Consider the following 23,997-nt stretch of genomic DNA (forward strand, 5'->3'; position numbering starts at 1 on the left):
ATTGTGGATATTCCATATATTGTTTTCTATTCATCTGTTGATGGACACTTGGGTTGTTTCCACCTCTTGACTATGATGAATAATGCTACTCTGAACATTAATGTACAGGTATCCGTTTGTGCCCTGAATTTTAGTTTTTGGGGGGTTTATATCTAGGAGTGGAGTGGAGGGATCATGTGACAATTCTGTTTAACTTTTGAGGAACTGCCAAACTTTCCCACACTGGCTACACCATTTTTACATTCCCACCAGTGGTTCCAATTTTTCCAAATCCTTGCCAAAACTTACTTTTTGTTGTTTTGAGAACAGACATCTTAATCGATGTGAAGTGTCATCTTATTGTCATTTAGTTTGCACTTCACTAATGACAACCATGTTAAGCATCTTTTCATGTGCTTATTGGTCATCTGTATAACTTCTTTAGAGAAACATCTATTCAAGTCCTTTGTCCATGTTTGAATTGGATTTGCTCTTGTTCTATCTTAGAAGTACTTTACAGATTCTGAATATTAATCCTAGAGTAGATAGGTAATTTGCAAATATGTTCATTCTGTGGATTGTTTCCAGTTTCTAGATAATGTCCTTTGATGTGTAAGTGCTTTTTCATTTTTAGATAACACTGTGCCAGTCTTAGATTTTAACTAATAATTTTTTGGCATCTGTGGTTCAAAATCTTTCCAATATTTGATTTTCTTGTGATAAGCCTGCCAAGAAGTGTGACTAAACATTGTCTATTTTGTATTAAATATACTTATCCAATATGGTCTTTATTACCTGCAGGCCACTCCCCAGTTAGCAGCTGGGAAGCCCTGAACACTGTTGTTAAGCATGTGGGCCATGGTGTTCCCAGGGAAAAATTCCTTTTGAAATCAGAACGACTTATTTTTAAGAGGGACATGGGGGCAACTCTGTTAGAATATATTCGAGTGTCATGAATGGTTTAAAGAAACATGACCCCACAGTCCTCACAAAATGTACCAACTGGATTGGTGCTTGGTACAAAGAACAGGTCTCAGTAATGGGCAGGATTAAAAAGAGAGTGAGACTAAGAATGGTTTCCATAACTGATGCAAGTCTGAGGAAAGATGTTGCACAAAGGCCACGATCATGATTTTATTTTTATGTTTCAGTAGTAATTGGACACAATATCTTTATTGCATTTATTTTCTTTTTATGTGGTGCTGAGGATCAAACCCAGGGCCTCGCACATGCTAGACAAGCGATCTACTGCTGAGCCACAATCCCAGCCCCACGATTCATATGTTTAATAACTTAAGGAAAAGTCTATGGAATATTAATGGGGAATGACATTAAGGAATGATAGGTTTCTTTTTTAAAAAAATTAAGAAATATTAGTTTTCTAGTGTTATTTGTTTTGTTTGGAAATGAGAGAGGTTGTTGTTGCATTATTTTTATGTCTTTTAATTTCAATAACAAATCCATTTCTGGGCTGAGGATGCAATTCAGTGGTAGAGTATTTGCCTAGCATCTGTGAGGTCTTGGGTTCATTCCCCCTCCCTGCCAACTAAAGTTATTCATTTCTTATAATAAATGTGGTTTGATTTCAAGGTCTAATCAATTACACCTTTAAAAATTTTATTTATTTATTTTTTGCAGTGCTAGAGATCAAATGAGGGTTTCATACCTGCTAGATAGCCAAGTATTCTACCTCTGAGTCACATCTTCAGTACCCTTGCAAGATATGGGCAGAGGTCATTTCTTTGTGTATACCCAGAACCTAGCAAAGTGTTTTTCATAGTTGCCTTCCCATATCTAATAAATAGTTGGTTAAAGCTCCCCATCAAAGAAGTCTCCCCTAGCTTCTTAACTCCACATCTTCTAAGACTTTACCTTTTCTTTGTCTTCATGGGAGCCTTTGTTAGAAAAACACCAAAGCAGATGCCACTGCTTTGGGTTCCAACAAGGATAGTACAAGCTCACAGTCTCCCCTATGTAATGACAAACAGATTATTTCAGCCTCCCAGAGCATTCTAGACGATAAGTCATGGCCTACTTGAGTATGCAGAGCTCATAGTCTTCAAGAGCAGCTCCCAAGAGAGATTTACACAAAGACTACCATCATTCCCCTCTTGAGAAGTGTGTACAACATTGTTCCTCAAAAAGGAACCACCAGCACCATTCATGTCAACAATTTGAGGCCAAGACTGGCCAAGTCAAGTCAGGCCCATCTGTCAGTTGGGTCACTATCATGATCCCTGGGCTCTCTTTATATTGATACTACACAGGTAATGTCAAAGTACTCAGAGCAATATCGTTTGGTCCTAAAAGTGTGTTTGGCTTAAAAGGACTAATAAAGCCAGTCGGTACAGCCAAATACTTTTGGCATGTAGACTAGATGTTCTAGAATGAGCACTAAGCATCATTTCTGCTTGCAGTTAAGACTAAGCAGGGAAAGCAGCCACCTGTGTGTTGGGATTTTGGAGGGTCTTGTTACAGAGCCCAACACTGCTCCATTCTCAATCCTTTACAGTAACACACAGAGAGGCTTTTGCAGACATGCTATTGGGAGCTATTTGTTCAACATACATGTATGAAGAACATAGGATACAGGTAGGCCCGTGCTTGCCCTGAAATTACAAACATAATTACAAACACACATGAAATATGACCTTCACACCAGGGCTTTAATTAGGCTGACTCTATGTCCTAATTTGCACAGAAGCCCCAGTTTATGCCTATTATCCCGTAGTCCATTTGACTTATATTGTCCTGAATTTCTCCTCACTCTCTTTTTTACTTTTTTTTTTTTTTAATTGAACCCTGGGCCTTGCGTATGCTAGGCAAGCACTCTACTATTGAGCCACATCTCAGTTATGGATTTCTCATTTAAAAAAAGAAAAAGTACCATTATTAAAACTTTTATTAAAATGAGATGGGAAGGCTGGGGTTGTGGCTCAGTGGTAGAGCACTTGCCTCCAATGTGTGAGGCCCTGGGTTCGATCCTCAGCATCACATTAAAAAAATAAATAAATAAAAATAAAGATATTTAAAAAAATTAGATGGGAAAAGTTGGCTAGAACTTCACTTTATACTTCCATGGTCTTGACTAGAAATATGTGAGGCGTATGCAGTGAACATAGTTCACATGTTAAGACATAATGTTTCTACTAAATTGAGAAACTTCTTATGCTGAAATGCACTTTATAATTGACATATACATATAATTTGTAACTGTGCTCAAATGTAGTTCTATTTCTACCCAGAGAAATACAAGCTGTGGTGGTCAATTTACATAACTTGAGTTTGAATATAACTGAACTACAAAAATCTTCTGATGAAGCTGAGGTTGAACTTTAAAATCTACCACTTCATTTGGGGAGTGTGCATTTATCTCTCTATGCTGGATTCAGTTGTATTAGAGATTTTAAAGGATGAGCTTTCATGACGAGAAATTGATAAGCTTAGATAGCATTTAACTACAAAACACATTTTGTAAATTAATCTAAACGTTGTACAAAAAAGTGTTGGGGTTTTGGAAACAAGTCATCTAAATTTTGATTGAATTCCATTCAAAATAACTTGTGATCCACAACCAAGTGTTGGACAAATGAAATAGAAAGCCATTAGGCTTTGAAGCTGGTCATGAATTGCAACTATTAAAAACAAAGCTAGCATACAGGAGGAATCAGATATAGATGACAAGAGCTCAAACACTTAAAGGACTAAAATGTGAAATTCTGTAATTTTGTTTTAGAAATTGATATGTGGGATGATCCTTCAAAACTTTAGCCTATAATATTCTTACTAACTTGAGAAACTTACCCCACTTAAATGAACTTGTAATGAGTTGGAGGGCACATTTATTAATTTATATGCCCTGTGATAATCTAACAAGAGAAATGGAAGCTGCAGTTACCAAAATGTACAGGGTTTTTTTTTACATTAATACATATACATTAATATAAAGGAAGACAGCTAGAGTGCATGCAAAAGAAAAATGCTGTGGCTTTAATACTAGAAATCAAAAAGTTTTAAGAAAAATACCACTGACAAGGTATTTAAAGATTTCTATCACTGAAACAAAATACATGAGGTAATCAACTTAAAGGGAGAAAAGGTTTATTTGGGCTTGTGATTTCAGAGGTTCCAGTTCATGATCAGTTGGTTGTGTTACTTTGGGGCCTATGGCAAGGCAGAACATCATGGCAAGAGGACATGGTAGAGGAAACCTACTTACCTCAGAAGCACAGAGAGAGAAATTGACTTGACTGCCGTCCCTCAATCCCCTTGAGGGGTATGTGCCAATGACCTAACTTCCTTCCTCTAGGCCCCACCTACTAAAGGTTCTACTGCCTCTCAACAGCAACACAGGCTGAGCACCAAGCCTTTACCACATGAGCCTTTGGGGAACATTTAAGATTCAAACTGTAAAAGTGTTAGAACCAGATATGATGAAGACAACAATTAAAATACATAAAAATGATCAGTTTATTAAAATGTTCAGATTAACAATATAAGAAAGTTTTAACTTTATTCTTTAATGTGCACAGATTTTTTGGAAGAAAGTGTTTTATGTTTGAAAGTAATTTTTAAAAATATTTATTTTCTGTAGTTGTATTGGACACAATAACTTTATTTTATTTATTTATTTTTATGTGATGCTGAGGATTGAACCCAGGGCCTTGCATGTGCCAGGCAAGCACTCTACTGCTGATCCATCATAACTCCAGCCTCTTGAAAATAATTTTTAATAGAATATTTTGTTGGTTCACCACTCTTTTTTAAAAAAATAATCTTTTTTTTAACTTATTTTTTAGCTGTTAATGGACTTTATTTTATTTATTTATATGCAGTGCTGAGAATTGAACTCAGTGCCACACACATGTGAGGCAAATGCTCTACCACTGAGTCACAACCCCAGCTCAGTTCACCACTCTTAATGGATTTGTGAGAAAATATTTCAAGATATTAGATAATATTAAATGTCCTTTTCACTCTCAAAAGAGCACTGGTTTAGATAATAAGTTACACAGTTCCTTTACTTTTCATTTAGAAGAAATGTATAGCAGAAAAAGAAAAATAGAAAACTAATAATAAAAATAGACTAGATAACTAGAAAGTACAATTAACATTGTACCTCCTTGCCAATACAATTAAACATCGTGGGTAAGATATTTGTTGAAATCCTAATAAATTCATTGTTGAGCTTGTGAAAAAGCAAAGAATTCTTAGTCCCAAAATGGCAAATAAAACTTGGAACTCAAAAAGTAAAATAGTAAAGTTTGCTATTCTCAAAGATATCTGCTAAACCAAGTAACTTACTCAGCTTGATAGCCCAAAGCCTATCCAACTTGGGGGTTTTTATAGAAAAATTCTCCTCTCCAACAATTTTGCCCCGCACATGCTGAAGATATGAAGGTATTGAAAAACAGTGCTGAGAAGGGGAAGAAAGTTCTAGAATCTGGAATCTCTGTCTAAATCACAGGCAGGTTTGCTGTGTTACTTCTCAATACCCGGGTGGTCCAACATTTTCCAAGCTGAGGGTATAATTTAGAGTCTACTCAATGGGTACCTATTAGAACTAAATATGAATGCTCTGTAAGTAAATCATCCTTATCCCAGGTCTCACAGATAAAATGCCAATGCAAATGAGCAGCCCCCAGGAAAAATATAAACACACAAAGAAACCAGACACCTGGATAAAGACATCAGAAACAACAGCTAGCAGGAAGAGACACAGAAACACAATGACAAACAACAATGGGTTAATCAACATGTTTAAGAAAATTAATAGGCTTCAAGAAATAAACAACAACAATATGACCAGGAATGGCTGATTCTGCTTCAGTATTTTAAAAACAGGAACTGGCTTTACCCTCCAACCTTAAACAACCAGAAAACCAAAGTATAAGAAAAAATGAATACTGGGTAACCAGTAACAGGCAATAGAGGAAAGTAACCTTTGAAGGAAGAGAAGCCAATGAGTAGAGCCCTGTTAAGTGGTCCAACTCACTGCTCAGAGAGTTTCCAGGCCTCCAGAAAAGGAAAAGGAACCCAAAGAGAGACAGGTGTCCTCTGAGAAGAGAGGACAATGGTCAGAATTTGGGGATGCCAAAGCAGCTAAGCTTGAAACAGCAGAAAGGAGAGAGCTGCAAAGCAAGAGTGAAAGTAAGCACTCTGGAGCTCTTTGGTGGAGCACTGATCTGCATATGTGAGACAATCACCCAGGCATCCAAAGGAAAGGAGAGTCAGACAATCCTTGGATGTAGCAAGAACTGGGGATAATTTGTGTTCAAGCAGAAAGAGTGAGAAGACTTGCTAATACATGGGGCATCTAGGAAGATATTGAGGCCTTAGAAAGATATTGCCTTAATAGTGGGGTCAATTAACCCTAGGCTGCCCTGTACCTGCCTCTGTTAGTCAGCTTTCTATTGCTATAACAGATACCTGAGATAAATCAACTTATAAAGGTTCATTTTGTTGATGCTTGGTGAATTTGTCAAAATAACCTGACAGAGTGAATATATCAGGTTCAGAAAGTAGGATTATAGTTCAATGCCTCTCCATATCCTACATAGCTGATTTAACCACAAAAATATGTAGTTTATACTAGTATAGAATGGAGCTCTGAGTGCCACCAAGCAAGTCTAGTGGCACAAAAGTGTCCTCCTGGAAGTAGGGTAGGTTCCCAAAATGTTGAAGGCAGTTTTCTGACTCATTTGTTACAAAAGATGTAGAGTTCAGAGCAAATAGGCTCAATTCAAATTCATGAAAAGGAATAAGAAACCCAAAGAAAAAGACTTTACCATTATCATGATGTTCTTATATTTATTTGTTTATATAACTGTAACCCTATCATATAAGTTCCTGTAACAAAATACTTATAGAATGTCATAGCTGTTAGAGGATAGAAACTATTTTTCTGGAGCCACAAATTGAGAGGGAGGAAGAATATCAGAGAAGGCTTTGTGGAGGAGATATATTTAAGATAAGCCTAAAGAATAAGCATAAAGGAATGCAAGGTTGTTTAGTATTAGAAAATTAATTTAATGATTAATAATAGTCTACCATATTAAACGATAAAAGGAGGAAAACCACATGATCATCTCATTAAGTGCAGAAATGGGTTGGATAAAATTCACCAACTGGTTTTAAAGAATCTCTTAGAAATTCATAAATAAAATAACAAAATATTTGTGATATCCCCTGAATGGGAAAATCATATGATCATGAGAATTAATGACCTATAACCAAGCACATCAAAATGAAATGCTGTATAAAAAGGCCAACAAGAGAGTACAATTCCATTTACACAAAGTTCAAAAGCAAACAAAACTAAATCTATTTTTAGGGACACATATTTAAGTGATAAAAGGGTAAGCACGGGGATTACAACCACAAAATTCAGCATAGTGGTAATCTTTGGGACAGGCAGGAGAGGGAGAGAATCACCGAAGAGTACCTGAGAGCCTTATAGGGCATTGAAATGTCCTATTTCTTAATCTAAGTGGTAGTCACACAGATATTTGTTATTCTGTAGACTGGTCATATGTACATAGGATATATTTCATAATTAAAACCTGAAAGAAATAAACAAAAACTCACTCATGGAGAAAGAATATACTGTGTGTGTGTGTGTGTGTGTGTGTGTGTGTGTGTGTGTGTGTTGCAGGGCCTACTCACACATCCAAGGCAAATGCTCTATCATATCCCAGCCCTTTATATGCTTTTGTATAATTATTTATTGACCTCTTGATGAATAAGTGAATGAATGAATGAGTCAATGAACAAAGTCACTGAAAGTAGAAGAAATAATATCATCAAAGCACAGGGGGATGAGCGGGTGAAGGGTGTACAGTAATCTCTCCATGGTTTCTATGACCAGAAAGGTGAGTGTGACCCAAATTAGAAAGCATATCATAGGTCAGAGAAGGTTTTAACAGGAATCGGTTCAGGTTTAAGAGAGGAGGCACACTGGATACATTCTGGGGCATTCTGGCAGCTGTGTGGAAAACAGATGAATTTAAAATCACTGCCTTTACGGAAAAGAATCCTCAGGAGCTGCAGAGCAATGCAGCCAAGGGTGCAGTGCCACTAGCATCTCACTACCAGCTCCCCATGGCCCTGTGCCCAGGGGGCTGGCGTCCGACCATAGAAAGTGCAGGTCTGCTGTGGGGGCAGTGTTGCGCCCCTGCACCTGGCAGAGAGAATCTGGAGGAGCAGGAGACCACAAGGATAGGCCCTAGAAAACCAAGAAATGGAGCACCCAGGCAGAATGGAGAAAGACCACCTTTTCGGAGGAGGTGAAGGACACCAGCCTGTTGACTTGCCCCTAATTTTCGATGGCCATACCCAATAGGCAGATCGATGATGGAATGGGTGGAGATGGAGATGATATGGAAATGTTCATGGAGGAGATGAGAGAAATCAAGAGAAAACTTAGGTAGCTGCAGTTGAGAAATTGTCCCCGAATTTTATGGGGCAACTCTCTAATCACTAAGATCATCAAGATAAATTGTGCCTTATGCCTTGACTTCTGCCATTTTCCATGTGCTTAATACTGTGATTCCCACTGTTTTCCTTTTCCTTGTAGTTTCCTGATGTGTCTTTACTGATCCATTTGCTGTGAACCTTATGTTATTTCTATGTGTCGAGTTGGGTCTTGTGTTTCCAGCTTCTGATTCAAGATTGCCTTTGCCCCATCTAAGTCTCTGTCAGCAGTAGAGTTTTACTCATTTGCATGGAAATATGTAAAATTAATAAAGCAGTTAAAAAGCAATCTAAAAAAAAATAACCAAAAACAAAAACCAGAATCCTCAAAAGGAAACTGGATGTAGCATGTGTCATTATGAAAAGGAACAGTGAATTTTGTTCAGGAAACAACATGAGAATACCCTATAGTGCAAATGACAATTGCAATTAGTCCCTAACATGGGATGTTGGTGTTGGGCTCAGGTACGGCAAGGTCTACTGGGAGAAATAAACTTGATAAATGGTTTGAATGAAAATGCTGACTTGGTTTTTAAAGGGCTGACACATTAACCCTTAGAAAAACTGGCATGTCAGGACACAAAGCTAGGAAACGTATGCTTATAAATGGGAGGCCCCAAACCTGGACACGGATTCACTTGATCTCACTGGTAAGGACTAGGAGAGGCAAGGATGTGAAAGACAAGCAAAAATGTAACTATGGTCATTGCCCTTAAAGGGTGAATATTTGCAAGTCTCTTAAAGTCTAGTATTCCTTGATCTAGTAACAAATTTACTATAACGATCTTTATTTCCCTGGATGTCTCTTTATTATATTGAAATGAAATCCAGCTCTATTTTAGTTAGAGTTCCTAGGTACATTAGACAATTTGGTACAACTTAACTGCTCCTCAAGTATAACTATCTGAAAAGTGTTCAATTACACACAGAATGAATTATCACCTCATTTGCATGGACCAAAAAAAATCTATTAATGCTCAATTGAGCCTGAACCAGTGGTAAAACAGGTGAGAATTTATGGTTGGATAATCTGATTGAAGCTCTATTAATGTTCAAGACAGTTTCTAAATGAATTAAGCCCTAACTCATTTGTATGCTCCATCCCTTCAAATGCCTAATTGTGCCTAAATCAAGCTATCCTTGAGTAATTACGCAGCACTCGGGGTGCCCAAGGGCATCTTGGGCTTTCTGTGCACTGGCCCAAACTAACTCAAAGCCCTCCTCCTTTGGCTGTTTTCTTTCTGGTAACAAAGTGACTTGTGATATGATGATTAGTTATCATTAAAGATAACAATTAGCTTTGGATTCAGAGTCTTGCATTTGGCTCAGTAGTTTATCATGATTTGTGTCAGGCAATCTCTACATCAACACAGTGAATGGCAGAGCGTTGTGAATGGCTCAGACCTTGAAAGGATGGAGTATGGGGAAAGAGGGAAAGGGATGAGTACGGGTGAGTGGGTGAGTACAGTAAACAGAGAACGGGAGTCACCCACTCTGTCCAGGAAGACTTTACTACAGTCCTTGAGGGTCCTTCCTCTCCAGGCCCCTTCTTTCCCTTCCTTCTTTGGCTGGTATGCCCATGTGACCAGGCATTGCACTTGAGTGTTTAATATCTGTATCGCTGTTATATTGTAAGTTGCCATGAGTGGAAATCATTTGCTGTGGTCCCAGTGCCTTGTATACTGTAGGGTCCTGATAAATATTTTCAAATGAACAAGTGCGTGACATGAGTAAATGGACACAATAACTTTTATTTCTGCTCTATATTTCTCAAATGGAATTTCTGTGTATGTCTTGTAGCCTTGGTTGGACTTGATGGAATCAGTTCCTTAAATTCCTCAACTAGTTCCTTTGGTCCAGAATGCTCCTTGCTAATCAGAGCAGCATTGAGCTCCGTGAATCATGGAGTTACATTTAATGAACCACGAGGGATATAAAGTGAAAGGTAAAATCTGTATCACCCGAGTTATCCCTGAAAATGTCACTGGAAGAAACTTGTCTCTTATTACATCCAACACAGGTAAGATTTTACTTTACTTTCATTACATATTAACAGATCTGGCAAGGCACCTGAGAAGTACTTGGCTTAAATTTAAAGGCCATAGTCTATGAAAAAAAAAATGTGTCATTAAAAATATTTGAATCATGCCCCAGTCAGTGGGATATACAAACACAACTGGAAGTTCAGCAGCATCTGACCCCTAATCCCTGGCACATTTTCACACCCAAAGGACTCATGCAGGGTGGAGTAACAGGCCTCTTTAAATTGTTATTTCAGTCTTATACAGGAATAAGATTGAAAATATATGAATCAGGGGGTTGGGGTTGTGGCTCAGTGGTAGAGCACTTGCCTCGCATGCGTGAGGCACTGGGATCGATCCTCAGCATCACATAAAAAAATAAATAAAATAAAGATATTTTATTCATCTATAACTAAAAAAAGATTATATAAATACATGAGGATTACATTTTTAAAAAAAATTAGATATATTTTTAGTTGTTGATGGATCTTTATTTTATTCATCTATTTATATGTGGTGCTGAGAATTGAATCCAGTGTCTCACACATACTAGGCAAGCACTCTACCATTGAGCCATAACCCCACTCATGAGTGTTCTATTTTAATAAAAGAAAATTATAATATACTTGGCTAAAAGAGATACACACTTCTTAAGTCAATGAATGCATGAAAAATATGAGACTGCCAGATTAATCTGGCTTATAACATTTCAGAACACATTGAAACAATTATCTCTTTGTCTTTGAAGTCAAAGGCAAAAAGCAAATGTTAAAACGATTATCCTTTTGCCTCTTCTTTAAAGAGGCTCACAGACATTGTCTCAGTGGGACCTATGATGTGTTTCGGAGGTGGATAAGTAAGAATGAGGACTCTGATTTTGCTGGTGGAGACATGAAAAGCTCAGGGAGAGTCTTGGAGTATACAGAGGTCAGCAATGGCGCCCTTGCTAGAATCCCCATGCCCTGGCCTCAGCTCAACGGCGGCTCCCCTGACCCAGGTCGCAATCCAGCTCTTTTAGAAACCACAGCTATTCAACTCCACCTACTTCTTTGGGAGCTCAGTCTGAAGAACGTTCACAAATTCCTATTGGGAGATTGACTATGTTAATCTGCTGACTGTGGACATTCCCAAAGCTTCTATTATTAGCCAAATGTTTGCGGAAGCTCACTATCTCACACTCTGACAGCCCTGCCGTCATTCTCACCTCTCCCTTATCCCTTCCCTACCTTGCCTGTACTCAGCAAAGCTTCAGACACAGCCTGGGTGATAACCTCTCCAACTGACAGCTGTCTGTTCACTGAGGAACACCTCGACACCCCTAATGGACACCGCCACCCGTGGAGGGGAGAGATGGAAACTGTCTTATCAGCCGGCTGTGCCCAGTGCCCACTTCTCCAGTGTGGGAAATGGTCATTTTTTCTTTTTTTTTTCCTGCTGGAGCCACTGGCCAGGTAAAGCAGGAGGGCTTTGTGGGTGGGGGTCCTGTAATTATAGAATAATTCAGTTTTTCCAATAATGGGGGATGTAAAAAGACTCCATAAGCTTTTAGGCTCTTAAATGAGAAAGATTAATTTAAAAAAAAATAGATTAGAGAAAATAGCTGAGATTTATTGAGTTCCTCTGTTGGGGTTCCCAGTATATGATACTCAGAATACTAGGTTCCATTGATGGCCACTTGATGAGGTTGACTGGAGCCCCACTTTCTAACCTTCTCTCTTGAAACCGAGCACAAGCTCTAGGTCAGAAGAGTCTCCTTGATTCCAACATGCTTATTTAATATTTCTGATTCAGTCCAGGTAAGTGATTGGGCCCTGAGTGGGAGATTTCCTTTTCCTCTTTTATCGTCTTTATTTCATGTTCCTCACTTTCATAAGTACCTGGCAGTCGGTCCCAGCTTGGCACTCACAGAAACAGGCAAGACCAGGAGACTGACCTGAATCATCTCCTCAAACCGGCCACCATTGCTTCCACCTGGTGGATCTATGCTTTCACTTACAATCAAGGTCACATTTAAATTTTGGTCATGCCTCATTTGTTATTTAGACAAGTATCGATTAAGTACCAACAACATTCTAGACACTGTATTGAGTAGCAATGATATTGGGAGGCAGGAGGTAGCTCTGTTCTAGCTGTATAAACTTGGACAAGTAACTCCATTTCTCTGTGTCTCAGTTTCCCCATCTGGAATATGAGAATGACCATCATGGTACCTGTGTCCTGGATAGTTGTCAGAATTCAATATCCATAAAACCTTTTGAATAGCTTCTGGTACACTGTAAGAGAACAATGACTATGGACTGTTATCATTTTGGTCACATCAAGAAGTAACCCTTCCGTGGAGCTCAATTTTCTAAGTTAAGAAAAAACAGAAAATAAATACTGGATACAGTTACCTCCTTCTCCTTATGATTCAGCAAGTCTTTAAGTTAGGAACCTCTATTCTGTTGGAAAGATCAAGAAAAAATTTCCCCTTTTCTTGATGCCTTTTTAGTTATCTCTTCTCACAGAAAAAAAAAAAAAATCTTACTGCTGAGGGTGGTAAATACAACCCCGAGCATGTACAGCCAAACTCAACTGTCTGTCTCTTTCCGCCTACACCTCAACCTCCCTTGAGGTTTGGGTGTGGCTATTCTGCCAACCTAATTTTTCCCTTTCCCAAGTTCCTGGATCTGTACATGGAGGGGCAGAAAGAAGTCTCTTACTCTGATAGGATTAAGAGAACATGGGGTTTTATTCCAGACACACTCTTATATCTATTGGATAGCTGGTTTAGAATCTAGAAAGAAAAGACGTTGATTAGTAACCTCATAAATGGCACTAAAGAAAAATAAACACGAAAAGCCAAAAGGGAAATGAAGATGTCTCCTGATCCAGTCCTCAGACTGTCATGTCACATTATCGAATAGGGACCAGCTGTGGTAGACAGAGAAAAAGACAAGCCATGGTGACTTGCTGCCCAGAGGTTCTGTTTGAGTTGGGGGCCTATTATTCTGCTCCCAATTCAGTGAAAGAATAGTGCTCCTGAGAACAAAAAGGATGACCTGTGTAGTTCGCCTGTCAAACCAGGGGTTCAACAACCCACGCCTGAACCCACTGGTGGTCATGTGACCCCAGTGGATTCCCAAATGGTGCCATTGCTCCAGGACTGACTTGCAGAGAATGAGCCAGGCAGTTAATTTACTGACAATTACTGCTTGGATTGTTATGAAAGTAATAACAATCTTTGGAAATTTCCATAATTAAATATGAAAATACCACTGGCCAGGGAAGCAAACAGCTATGAGGTGACAATAAAAGAAAGTGAGAATGCTAAAAATTTCATTAAAAATGGGACTTCTGTGTCCCAGTGACATTCTGAGCTCATTCTCTCTTCATCCTGTCATTAAAATATACAAAAATGAGTGTTTTTGGAGCAGCAATGCTAAGAATTATCGTTGCTGCAGTTGCCTGGCAACCTGAGGCTTTGGTTATTTTATTTCTAAACAGGGAATTCTATAAACTGATATCTAGAGTTTGTGCAAATAGTTCTAAATTGATGTTCTCTCTGTAAATCAAAAAGAGATAATCTAACATTAATGTACATTTAAAGGAGGCTAAATAGGCACGTGTGTGTGTCTGCCTCATACATGAAGATTCTTGCACAGAGTTTCTGCCCACCTCATGCTATCTTAAGTAGGTTTGGAGAACGAGTATTTGTATTTTTCTGGTAAATATCAATTTAATTTCATGGTACATGTAAATAATCAAGTCCAGAGGGACAGGTCTTTGGAGCCAAGGGAACTGAAGGTTGTAGCTAATAGTAGCCTTGAGCCACTTTTCTCCAGTCTTTAGACCTGAGTAGGTTTCCAGTTCTGAAGGTGCACAGCTGATCCCAAAAGCTAAATGGATACTAGGAGGAGGTGTTTCTCCATGGCAAGGCAGAGGACCACCTGCATGCTTCAGAGAGGAGCATCCTGAAAAGCATCCTGGGAATTTAGGCTTGCTGCTGCAGGTGTATACCATCTCGTGCTGAAGAGCTGTTAACATTTTGAAAAAGCTGCCTTTGTGATAAAATGTCATTTCCTTGGAGTAACTGACCTGAATCTACAGTTTCTAGTGCTACCTGCTGGTTTGAGTGAATTGCTGCGCTATGGAAGCTGCTGTGTTCTTACATACGACCTGGTTCCTGACCCCTCACTAAAGCCTTTGGAGGAAAAGTGTTCCCATTACAGAGCTGGGCAAGGACATCCTTATTGCTCTGGCGGGATGGAGGTTTCTGCTGCGGGTAGTGTTTGCTTACAGTCTGAAGCTCATGACAATAGACTGCCTTAGGCTCTGCGTGCTTTCTCGAAGTTACTGGACCACGGAGAGAAGGAGGTGAAGTCAGCACAGCTGCCTGGGCCCAAAGCACGTCTGTGACTGATCTAAACAAACAAAGATTAGGACTCTGGTCTGCACCACAGACCAAACCCATAAAAGAGGGGAACTGAGCATCACTTACATCACGGGATGGTTATGCAGTACCATTTTGTAAGTTGCCTGGGAAGAGCATGTCCCACAGACACAACATGAGAGGGTCACAGAGTCATTTTCCATGATGTCTTATTAAATGGGAGCCAAATATTATCAAATATCTGTTATTTAGAAACAAGAGTGTGAGCATCCTGTTGGCAAATAAGCAAACAGATTTGAAATCAGTTAAGGCTTAGACACACCCAGACATAAATTCCTTAAGTAACAAAGTCCTTATGTTGTCTTTTGGGAAAAGCTCTCAGAATTCACTCAAGGACTGTTTGAAATAGGCTTTTCAAGAACAGACATGAAAAGAAGCAGCCAGCTCATAGGGTCAATGGCCTCTAGATATCACAAGTGCAAAGACCCCTCAATAGAGCATAACTCCCCTGAGACCTGTGACAGGGCACAATGACCATCCACCCTATGCAAAACAAAATAAAACCTAAAACTGGGCTGCAGGTCTGTCTCAGTAGCTCAGTGATAGAGCACTTGCATAGCTTCTATGAGGCTCTGGGGTCATCACCAGCACTGCAGTGAAAAAAGAAAAAACACCTAAAACTTCTCCCTCTCATCATTCAACCAACAAGCAGCTTCTCCCCTCTTCCTTCCCATGAACTCCCCTGCTACCAACCATCAACAGATGAGAAAAGCTTTCTTTTTTTTAAATTTCCTGTCCACTTGACAGTTAAACTTCAATAAAAAGTTTTTTCTTTTTTTTTAAAAACCAGGTGCCAGAGAATTGGCTTCTGTGTGAGCTGGGCAGCAGCTCCCTGCTCAGTATCAGATTATGAGACCTACTAAAGCAATTGTTTTTCCAAATGGAGTAAATAGGGCCTGAAGTGTCACGATGTGAAGGATATGCTTCCTAAGGGTTTACACCCTTCATAAAACAACATCTAAAAAGGACCAGAAATTCTATTTTGAGAGAATTAAGTTGTGGTTAGCCTTCAGAAGAACTGGGACATAGTAGTATTTTTTTATATACCTTTATTTTATTTGTTTTTATTTTTATGTGGTATCAGGGATAGAACCCCGTGCCTCACGAATACTAGGCAATCGCTGCATCAATGAGCCACAACCCCAGCCCCACAGCAGCATTTTTGATAAAGCTAAGCTCACCCTGATACTTTCTTGCAGTGGCCCTTCTGGGGATCAAACCTAATGGTGTGGACCTAGGACACTGGTCTATGGCATAAGAATTCATGTCAATGCCCCTGTTTATTTTAATTTATTTTTTTAATTCGTCAAATGGGAAGACTCCTAGCACCTTGTTGCCCAAGAAGTGGTAAGGAATAGCAAACAACCGTAATGAATGAGCCTGAAGGAAATTTGCAAATGTGCTGTCAAAATGCTCAGGACAAGGACAGATTTTCCTGGTCATGAGGTTTCCCCAAAGTTAGAGAGTAATTTGTGCAGCCTGTCAGTGCAGAACTGACTAGGGGGTTGGAGTCTTTGGTGGTCTCCCTGACTTCCCTGCATGCCTTTCTGAATAGTGTCACCATTTAGGATTGATTTATGGCTTTGGGATTGGCCAGCAAGCCCGTGCTGTGTAATGACTGAGGTTGGGAGCCTGTTCCACGCCTGCATCTGTCATTTGCAAAGGCAATATCATTTGCAAAGTCAGAACCATTCAGGGCACATCCAGGGTGCCTGTGGGAGCACTGGGATGGGTAATGAATCCAAACTCACTTTCCGGCTTGCTCACATGACAAATCGTCTGGTACAGTGATGAAGAGAAATGAAGACAGGCTATATCCCCTCTGTGCACATTCCAGTTAATTTCCCAGAAGCAAGCGCTAGTAATGCAGGTTCCAAGTACAGAGTTGTCTAGGGTGACAAATGAAGAAGCAGTGGGATTTTTGTGTTTTGGTTGGGTGGGGGAGGGTAAAAGATATGAGTTTGATTTTCTGGGTTTTTTTTCCCCTCCAGAACAAGAAGAAACTATATGGGTAAGAAACTTCCCCTTTCGAAGGAACCAATGCAAAGACTAAGTTTGACACCCTGAAAGGTGTTTAGTATGCTAACAAAATGCTGCATAATGTGGCTTCAGAGCACTGATGGAATTGATAAAAGAAATCTGGGCCATCCTGCTGTGCCGGATACCCCTGCTGTGCAGAGCAAGGCAGCTAATATATTATAGAGCTTGATGAAAAGGGGGAGCAGGTCAGCCACGTGGGCTCAGAGCTGCCAAGGTCTCTGAAACTGTGAAAAGTGATGCAGTTTGATCCTGCCACCAACTGGCTAGGTGATTTGAGTAAATCTTTGTCTTATCTTTCTGTGCCCTGAAAGAGGATAGTTTCTAGTTGATTAATCACTTTGCAAATACAATGTGCAGACACCAAATATTGAATAAATGCTATGGCTGAGAATCTGAGAAAATGTTATGGCAAAGATCTTTCAAAGCTTATAAATAACAATGGACTGTAAGGACCTAGGGAGGGTATTAAGGACCAAGGGAGGGTAGTAAGGACGGAGGAATGAAAGAACAAATGTACTAGCTAATAGGTGTTTTGGGAAAGACATTGCTGGCTGGCTTGTGAGGCTGCCATGCTACCATAACTCATCAATGGGCTGCTCAACAAGCTCTTGGTGATGTAAGTTAGGTAGAGAAAGGACAGCTGATAGAAGTGTGTGCCTGGCTGCTCAACAAGCTCTTAGTGATGTAAGTTAGGTAGAGAAAGGACAGCTGATAGAAGTGTGTGCCTGGAGACCAAGGATTCCACCAGTTATCCTGATGCCAGGAGATAACTCCATCACTGTGTCTCCTGCAGACACAGCATTTATGTTAAGTCTATGCTTCACATACCCATAGAAACACTATGATCATTACTCTGGATGCAGAACAGAAGGAAGGGAACTCCTGGAATTGAGCTGACAGATGCCTGCAGGGAGTGGGGAGTGGGGTGGTTTCATACTCCTCCTTCTAAGAGGGCAGGTGGCTGGTTGTTAAGGCTAGCTGATGTTAAAAATATGTTTAATTTAACAAGAGACTTTAAACTAGTAATAAAATAAATCTTAATGTTTCCCTATTTGTTTACAGTAAAACCTAACTGTAACCATAAGGAAGTTACTTTATCTAAATTAAAAATAATTTCATTTGTGTATATTCATTCATCCTTCCCACCATCAATTCAACAAGTATTTATTGAAATCATAAAGACATGTCTCTCTTTAAAAACTATGTGAGCAATATAAAATACATAACAGTGACCTCATAAGGTGGTATCTTGAATTTCATCTCCATCATGATCTATTGTTATTATATTTGCGGACATGATTCTCATTTTATAGAAACCAACAAGGACCTCCTTAATTACCTTCTAAGTTCTCTAGACTTGACATCCCTCTCCAGATCTTCCTTCCTTCCTTCCTTTTTTTTTTTTTTGAACTCACAAATCGAGTTTGTTTAACAGCAGAAATGACAGAAATGAAACTTTATAAAACTTAACTTGAATTTTTTTTAATGACTTGGGAAAACCAAGCCTTACAATGTCTTGGGAAAACTATTTCTGGGTTCATTAAGTAGGATTCCAAATTTTAAGAATTGTGATAGACCAGAATATAATTACTATTTAAGCTTCTATAAGATCTATTTAGTAATGGTCCTCCTAGTAGAGAATAAAATCACAGTGTTTTTAGTGGGTCTTATATCCACTTAGGACAGAGGGAAGGAGAACTCAAGGACTCAGCCTGAATCTCAGTTACTACAGAACAAGCTGCTTGATTTATCTTTTTTCCTCCTATACAATAACTTGAATTTTGTAGAATTTTTATAGATTAAAAATTGATTCCATATATTTTTATTTATGGCAACTCTCTAAAGTAGGTAATATTTCCATTTAAATAGATAAGGATAGCCTTATTATTATTATTATTATTATTGGTTATTTACTATAGTGTTCTAAATTCTACCAAAAAACTTTCATATACTAATCTTATATCATTCTGAGTCTTATATTCCTGTGATATAGACAAGATATACAACTATAACCCTCATTTAATCATTACAAAAGGTTCTTATAACAAGTAAGAGGCACAAATGGGCATTGTCAGAGGCCTGGATAGCCAGTGGAGCATCTATCACCCCACCACATTGTCCAGTGGCAAAGGTGAGCTAGGTGATGGTGGTGAGGGGTGGTTGAGCTGGGTCATTTATGAGCATAGATGATATGGAAAGTCCATGGCTATGCCAGACATAGGAGTGGCTCTAATTTCATCATCTTGGAGCAATAGCAGAAAGAGAGGAAGAAAATGATATGTGGAACAAACATTCGCAAGGAATAGTGCTGGGTAAATCCCCAAACCTTACAAAGTCTGCTAAGTAGGGATGCCAGATAATACATAAAATTCCTATAGTATCCATACAATAATGGTGGGGGAGGCATACTTATACAAAAAAATTATTTGTTTATCTGGAATCCAAATGTAACTGGGTATCTGTATTTTTATTGGTTTAATCTGTTAGTCTTAACGAAAAGACAAGCCAATCTTCAGCCAGTTGCTCACATCACTATTAAATATACACATCAACACAATGGTGACAACAATCCACAAATAGTCATTGTAACTGGAGGCCTCCACTGAGATAATGTCCTATTTTCTCTGAGTAACCTAAAGTTAGTTTTAAGTATTTCTAAAACTCTCCAATTTGGAAGATGATACATTATACAATGGTTAGCTAATGCTGATCCATGGCTCTGAACTAGTAATTTAGTACAGACTGTCCCTCTGTACCACACTTCTCCCTAGATAGCAATTGGACTAAGTGTCCCACACCCAGCTCTGGTTCCATGTTTACCACACTTATTATTCAAATAGAATAATCACTTACTTGTATGGGATGTGTTTGCTGCCATTGACCAGAGCGAGGATGACATTGCCCAGTGCAGACAATGAGAGGCACAGCCCTGAACCTCCTTCTCGATTTTTGCTAAGAGCTTTCACACAGCTGCCAAGATCAATGAGATGCAGGCGACTGCGACCTCCAGACACTATGGTGGGAGAGAAGCAAAAAGAAGGGAGAATAAGTGAGTTACAGCAAACACTTCTTCATGCAGTTCTTTGGGAAATCTGAGAAGAAAAGGGGAAAGAAAAGGTTGACATTCATGATCTAGTGGAAATCCTAACAAAATTATACTGGATTACAAATAGCACTGGTCCTCTTAAATTCTGTCTATTTCAATCACTGACCTTCCAAAACCTGATATTCATACTATAAACAAATGAATAATTCTAGCAGGTTGGATTGGATGAGGTTTTAGGAAAAGAAAATGTCTAATTAAAAGAGAAAAAAGGTTTATACCTCAATGTCCTCTGGATAGCAGAATTCTGAAACCCATCACGTTAAAATCTTATTGGCCCACAAGTGATTGTCTACTTTAGTTGATCATTGAACCCAAAGTTCAGCCATGAATCACGTTGATAACCCAAGTAAAATCCAGAAGAAGTAAGAATTAGGTATAGAGAGAGTGAAGACCCAAATATTTGCTGAGCATCTGCCAATTGCCAGGTACTTCACAAACCACAGTCTCATTCAGTTTTCATGGTAAAATTATAAATAAAATACTATTATCCTTTTCTATAGATGACAACATAAAACTCAGAAAAATTGGAAAATTTGCCCATGAGTATTTCTGCTTCTGGCTTAGAAGAAATAACAAGGACCAGATTGGTTCTCTTATTTGAAACAACCAAAAAATGAACAACATGTATAAAAGAACTGTTTGTAAGACATTAGACATCAAGCAGCAAAGAACAATGGTCCCTGAGAAATGGGGAGCTGAGCAAGGCAAATACTACCTATATCTCAGCATATTGCTTTGAGAGAGTTTCCAGGTATGGCTCAGGGAGAGGGGACTCAGGTGGAACCTAGTGGACTCCCTGAGTTGAGGACAGAGGGGAGGCCAAGGCAATAGTTTACTGGACAGTTGGAAAGGAGAGAACTCTAGAGACTTAGAGAAGGTCCCTTGTGTATTCAACTGAGTACTGATCAGCAAATGCATATGAGGAAAGTACCCACAGCCAGGGAACTGACCATCTGAAGAGAATAGAGGTTATAGTGCACAAGGCTGCAAAAACTGTTTTTCTCCCACCAGCCAGCCTGGGAAACCTCAATATTCAAAGGATATTAGGTAGAGTACTTAGAAGGGTCTTGCTTCAGTAATGAGGGACATTTAGTGCTAGATTGAGCACAGACCTGATTCCATCTAACAAATATTAAAAGCAAAACCATTAAGGATCAAACCATTTCCAAGTAATCAACTACATCCTCAAACAGAGCTTAAGAATTTTACAAGGTTCAAAAATATCTAGCCGCCAACAAGGTAAATCCAAATGTCTGACACCTAATAAAAAATAAAAACTAGGCATACAAGGAAGCAGGGAAATGAGATTTATAATGAAGGGATAATTGAAACCAACCCAGAATGAGCATAGGTGTTAGAATTGACAGAGAGAGCTATTAAAACAGTCATTAAAACTTATTTCAAATGTTCAAAAAGTTAAGCAGAGACATAGGGTATGTATTTTTAAAAAGACAAAATGAACCCCTAGAGATGAACACTGTAATGTGTGAGATGAAAAACATACGGGATAGAGTAGCAGATTAGATATTGCAAAAGGAAAGATGAGTAAATTTGAAGATTTAGCAATATAAATTCTTCAAAAGGAAATACACAGAGAGAATTTAAAGGTTAAAAACAAACAAAAAACAGGTAGACAAGAAAAAGAGTATTTCAAGTATCCAAATATATGTAACTGGAATTCCTGAGGGAGACAGAGTGTGTTACAGATGAAATACTTAAAGAAATAATGGCTAAAACTTCCATAAATTTGATTAAAATCATAAACCCACAGATCTGAGAATCTCAATCAGCTCCAAGCACAAGAAACATGAAGAAAACTACAGCAAGGCACATCATAATCACATTGCTCAAAACCAATGATCAAGAGAAAAACTGTAAAAACAGCCTGAGGAACAAAAACATATTATATACAAAGGAACAATGATAAGTATGATGGCACATTTCTCACTGAAAATAATACAAGTGAGAGGATGGTGCAGCAATATTTTTAAAGTACTACAAATTGTCAAACTCAAAGTATATACCCATAAAAAGGATCACTTCAAAACAAAAGGAAAATAAAGACATTTCCAGACTTTAAAAAGCTAATAGAATTCACCAAAGGCATACCCACAAAAGACAAAAAGATTTGGGAATAAGCACATGGTTAAATACATATTTTTTATTATTATTAAATCTCTTTACAAGGTAATTATTGGGCTGGGGATATAGCTCAGTTGGTAGAGTGCTTGCCTCCCATGCTCAAGGCCCTGGGTTCAATCCCCAGCACCACAAAAAAATAAATAAATAAACAGTGTTAAAAATCATAAAGGATATTAGGTAGAGTACTCAGAAGGGTCTTGCTTCAGTAATGGGAGACACTTAGTAGTACTGGATTGAGCACAGACCTGGTTCCATTTAACAAACATTAAAAGCAAGACCATTAAGGATCAAACTATTTCCAAATAATCAATTTCTTCAAACAGAGCTTAAGGATATTTACAAGGTTCAAAAATATCTAGCAGCCACCAAGATAAATCCAAATGTTTTACAGATGAGGTGTGTCCCCCAAAAATTCATGTGTGAGACAATGCAAGATCCGGTAAATTGATTGGATTATGAGAGGCCCAACCTAATCTGTGATGAATACGTAGAGATGAGTTAACTGAGCAGTAATTATAGACTGGTAGGATAAGGTTGGAGGAAGTATGGGGGTGTTCCTTTGGGGCTTATATTTTGTCCTTAGTGAGCAGGGCTCTCTCTTCTTCCTGGCTGTCACGTCCTAAGCTGCTTTTCTCCTCCATGCCCTTCTGCCATGAAGTTCTGCCTCACTTTGGGCCCTGAGCTATGGAGTTGATTCACCATGGACTGAACCTCTGACACCATGAGCCAAAATAAACTTCTCCTCCTCTATACTGTTCTTACAAGATCTTTGGGTCACAGCAATGAAAAAACTGACTAAAACAATATATGTAAAGTTAAAAAATTTTGACAACAATAGAACAAAGATCTGGGTGGAGAAATGGAAGTATACTAATGTAAGGTTCTTATTCTATACACCAAGTGGTGTAACATCACTGGAGAAGAGATGGCAGCAACTTAACAATAACACTACAAACCCTAAATAGCACTAAAAACAAAGAGTTACAGCTAATAAACCAAAAAGAGACATACAGCAAAATCACTAAAAGTGTTTAATAAATCCAAGAGGTGACAGATGAAAAGAAAAGAACAAAGAACAAATGAGACAAATGGAAAACATAGAAAAGCAGTACTTTGCATAAAACCTTATCAATAATCACATTAAGTATAAATAGTCTGCATACTCTTATTAAAAGGGAGAAATTGTCAGACAAATAAAAATGTGTGATTTTATTATACGCTTCCTATAAAGAAATGCACTTCAAATATAAATAAGCAGTAGATTAAATGCATAAGTAAAGGAAAAGCAAACATTAACCATAAGAGAGTGGAGTGGATACACCAGTATCAGACAAAGGAGACTGAAGACAAAAAAAAAAAATGTTCTGTGAGGCAAAGAGGAACCTTTCATAATGACAAGGAGGGCAAGCAAGAGGCCAGGACACAAACTGTTTATGTACCTAAGAGCAGATGTTCAAATATATGAATGTCTTCCTGATAGAACCACAGGAAGAAATAGATAATTATAGTTGGAGAATTCAAATACCATTTCTCAATAACTGATATAACTAGTAGACTGAAAACTAGTCAAGATTAGATTTGAACAACTTGTCCTTTATGTAACACTCAACAGCAGAATACACATTCTTTTAAAGGGTACATAAAACATTTCCCAATATCTACCATATTCTGGTCCATAAAACAGATCTAAATAAATTTTAAAGGATTCACATTACTCAGTGTGTTCTGTGACACAATGGGACGACATGAGCAGTGACTGTAGAAAGGTAACTGGAAAATCCCCCAATATTTTGAAACTCAACAAC

General features: G+C 38.5%; 1 protein-coding gene across 2 annotated transcripts in view; it reads right to left on the bottom strand.

Annotated features, from left to right (window-relative positions):
- Positions 1-23,997, bottom strand: part of Kif26b (kinesin family member 26B) — a 483,473-nt gene that overhangs the window by 52,650 nt on the left and 406,826 nt on the right. For both annotated transcript variants that reach the window (XM_040278703.2, XM_078022950.1), the window contains one exon: positions 19,798-19,957. In XM_040278703.2, the coding sequence (XP_040134637.2) occupies positions 19,798-19,957 (160 nt within the window). The remainder of the gene's footprint in view (positions 1-19,797; positions 19,958-23,997) is intronic.

This window comes from Ictidomys tridecemlineatus, chromosome 10 (genome assembly GCF_052094955.1).
Source record: "Ictidomys tridecemlineatus isolate mIctTri1 chromosome 10, mIctTri1.hap1, whole genome shotgun sequence".
Classification (NCBI taxonomy): domain Eukaryota; kingdom Metazoa; phylum Chordata; class Mammalia; order Rodentia; family Sciuridae; genus Ictidomys; species Ictidomys tridecemlineatus.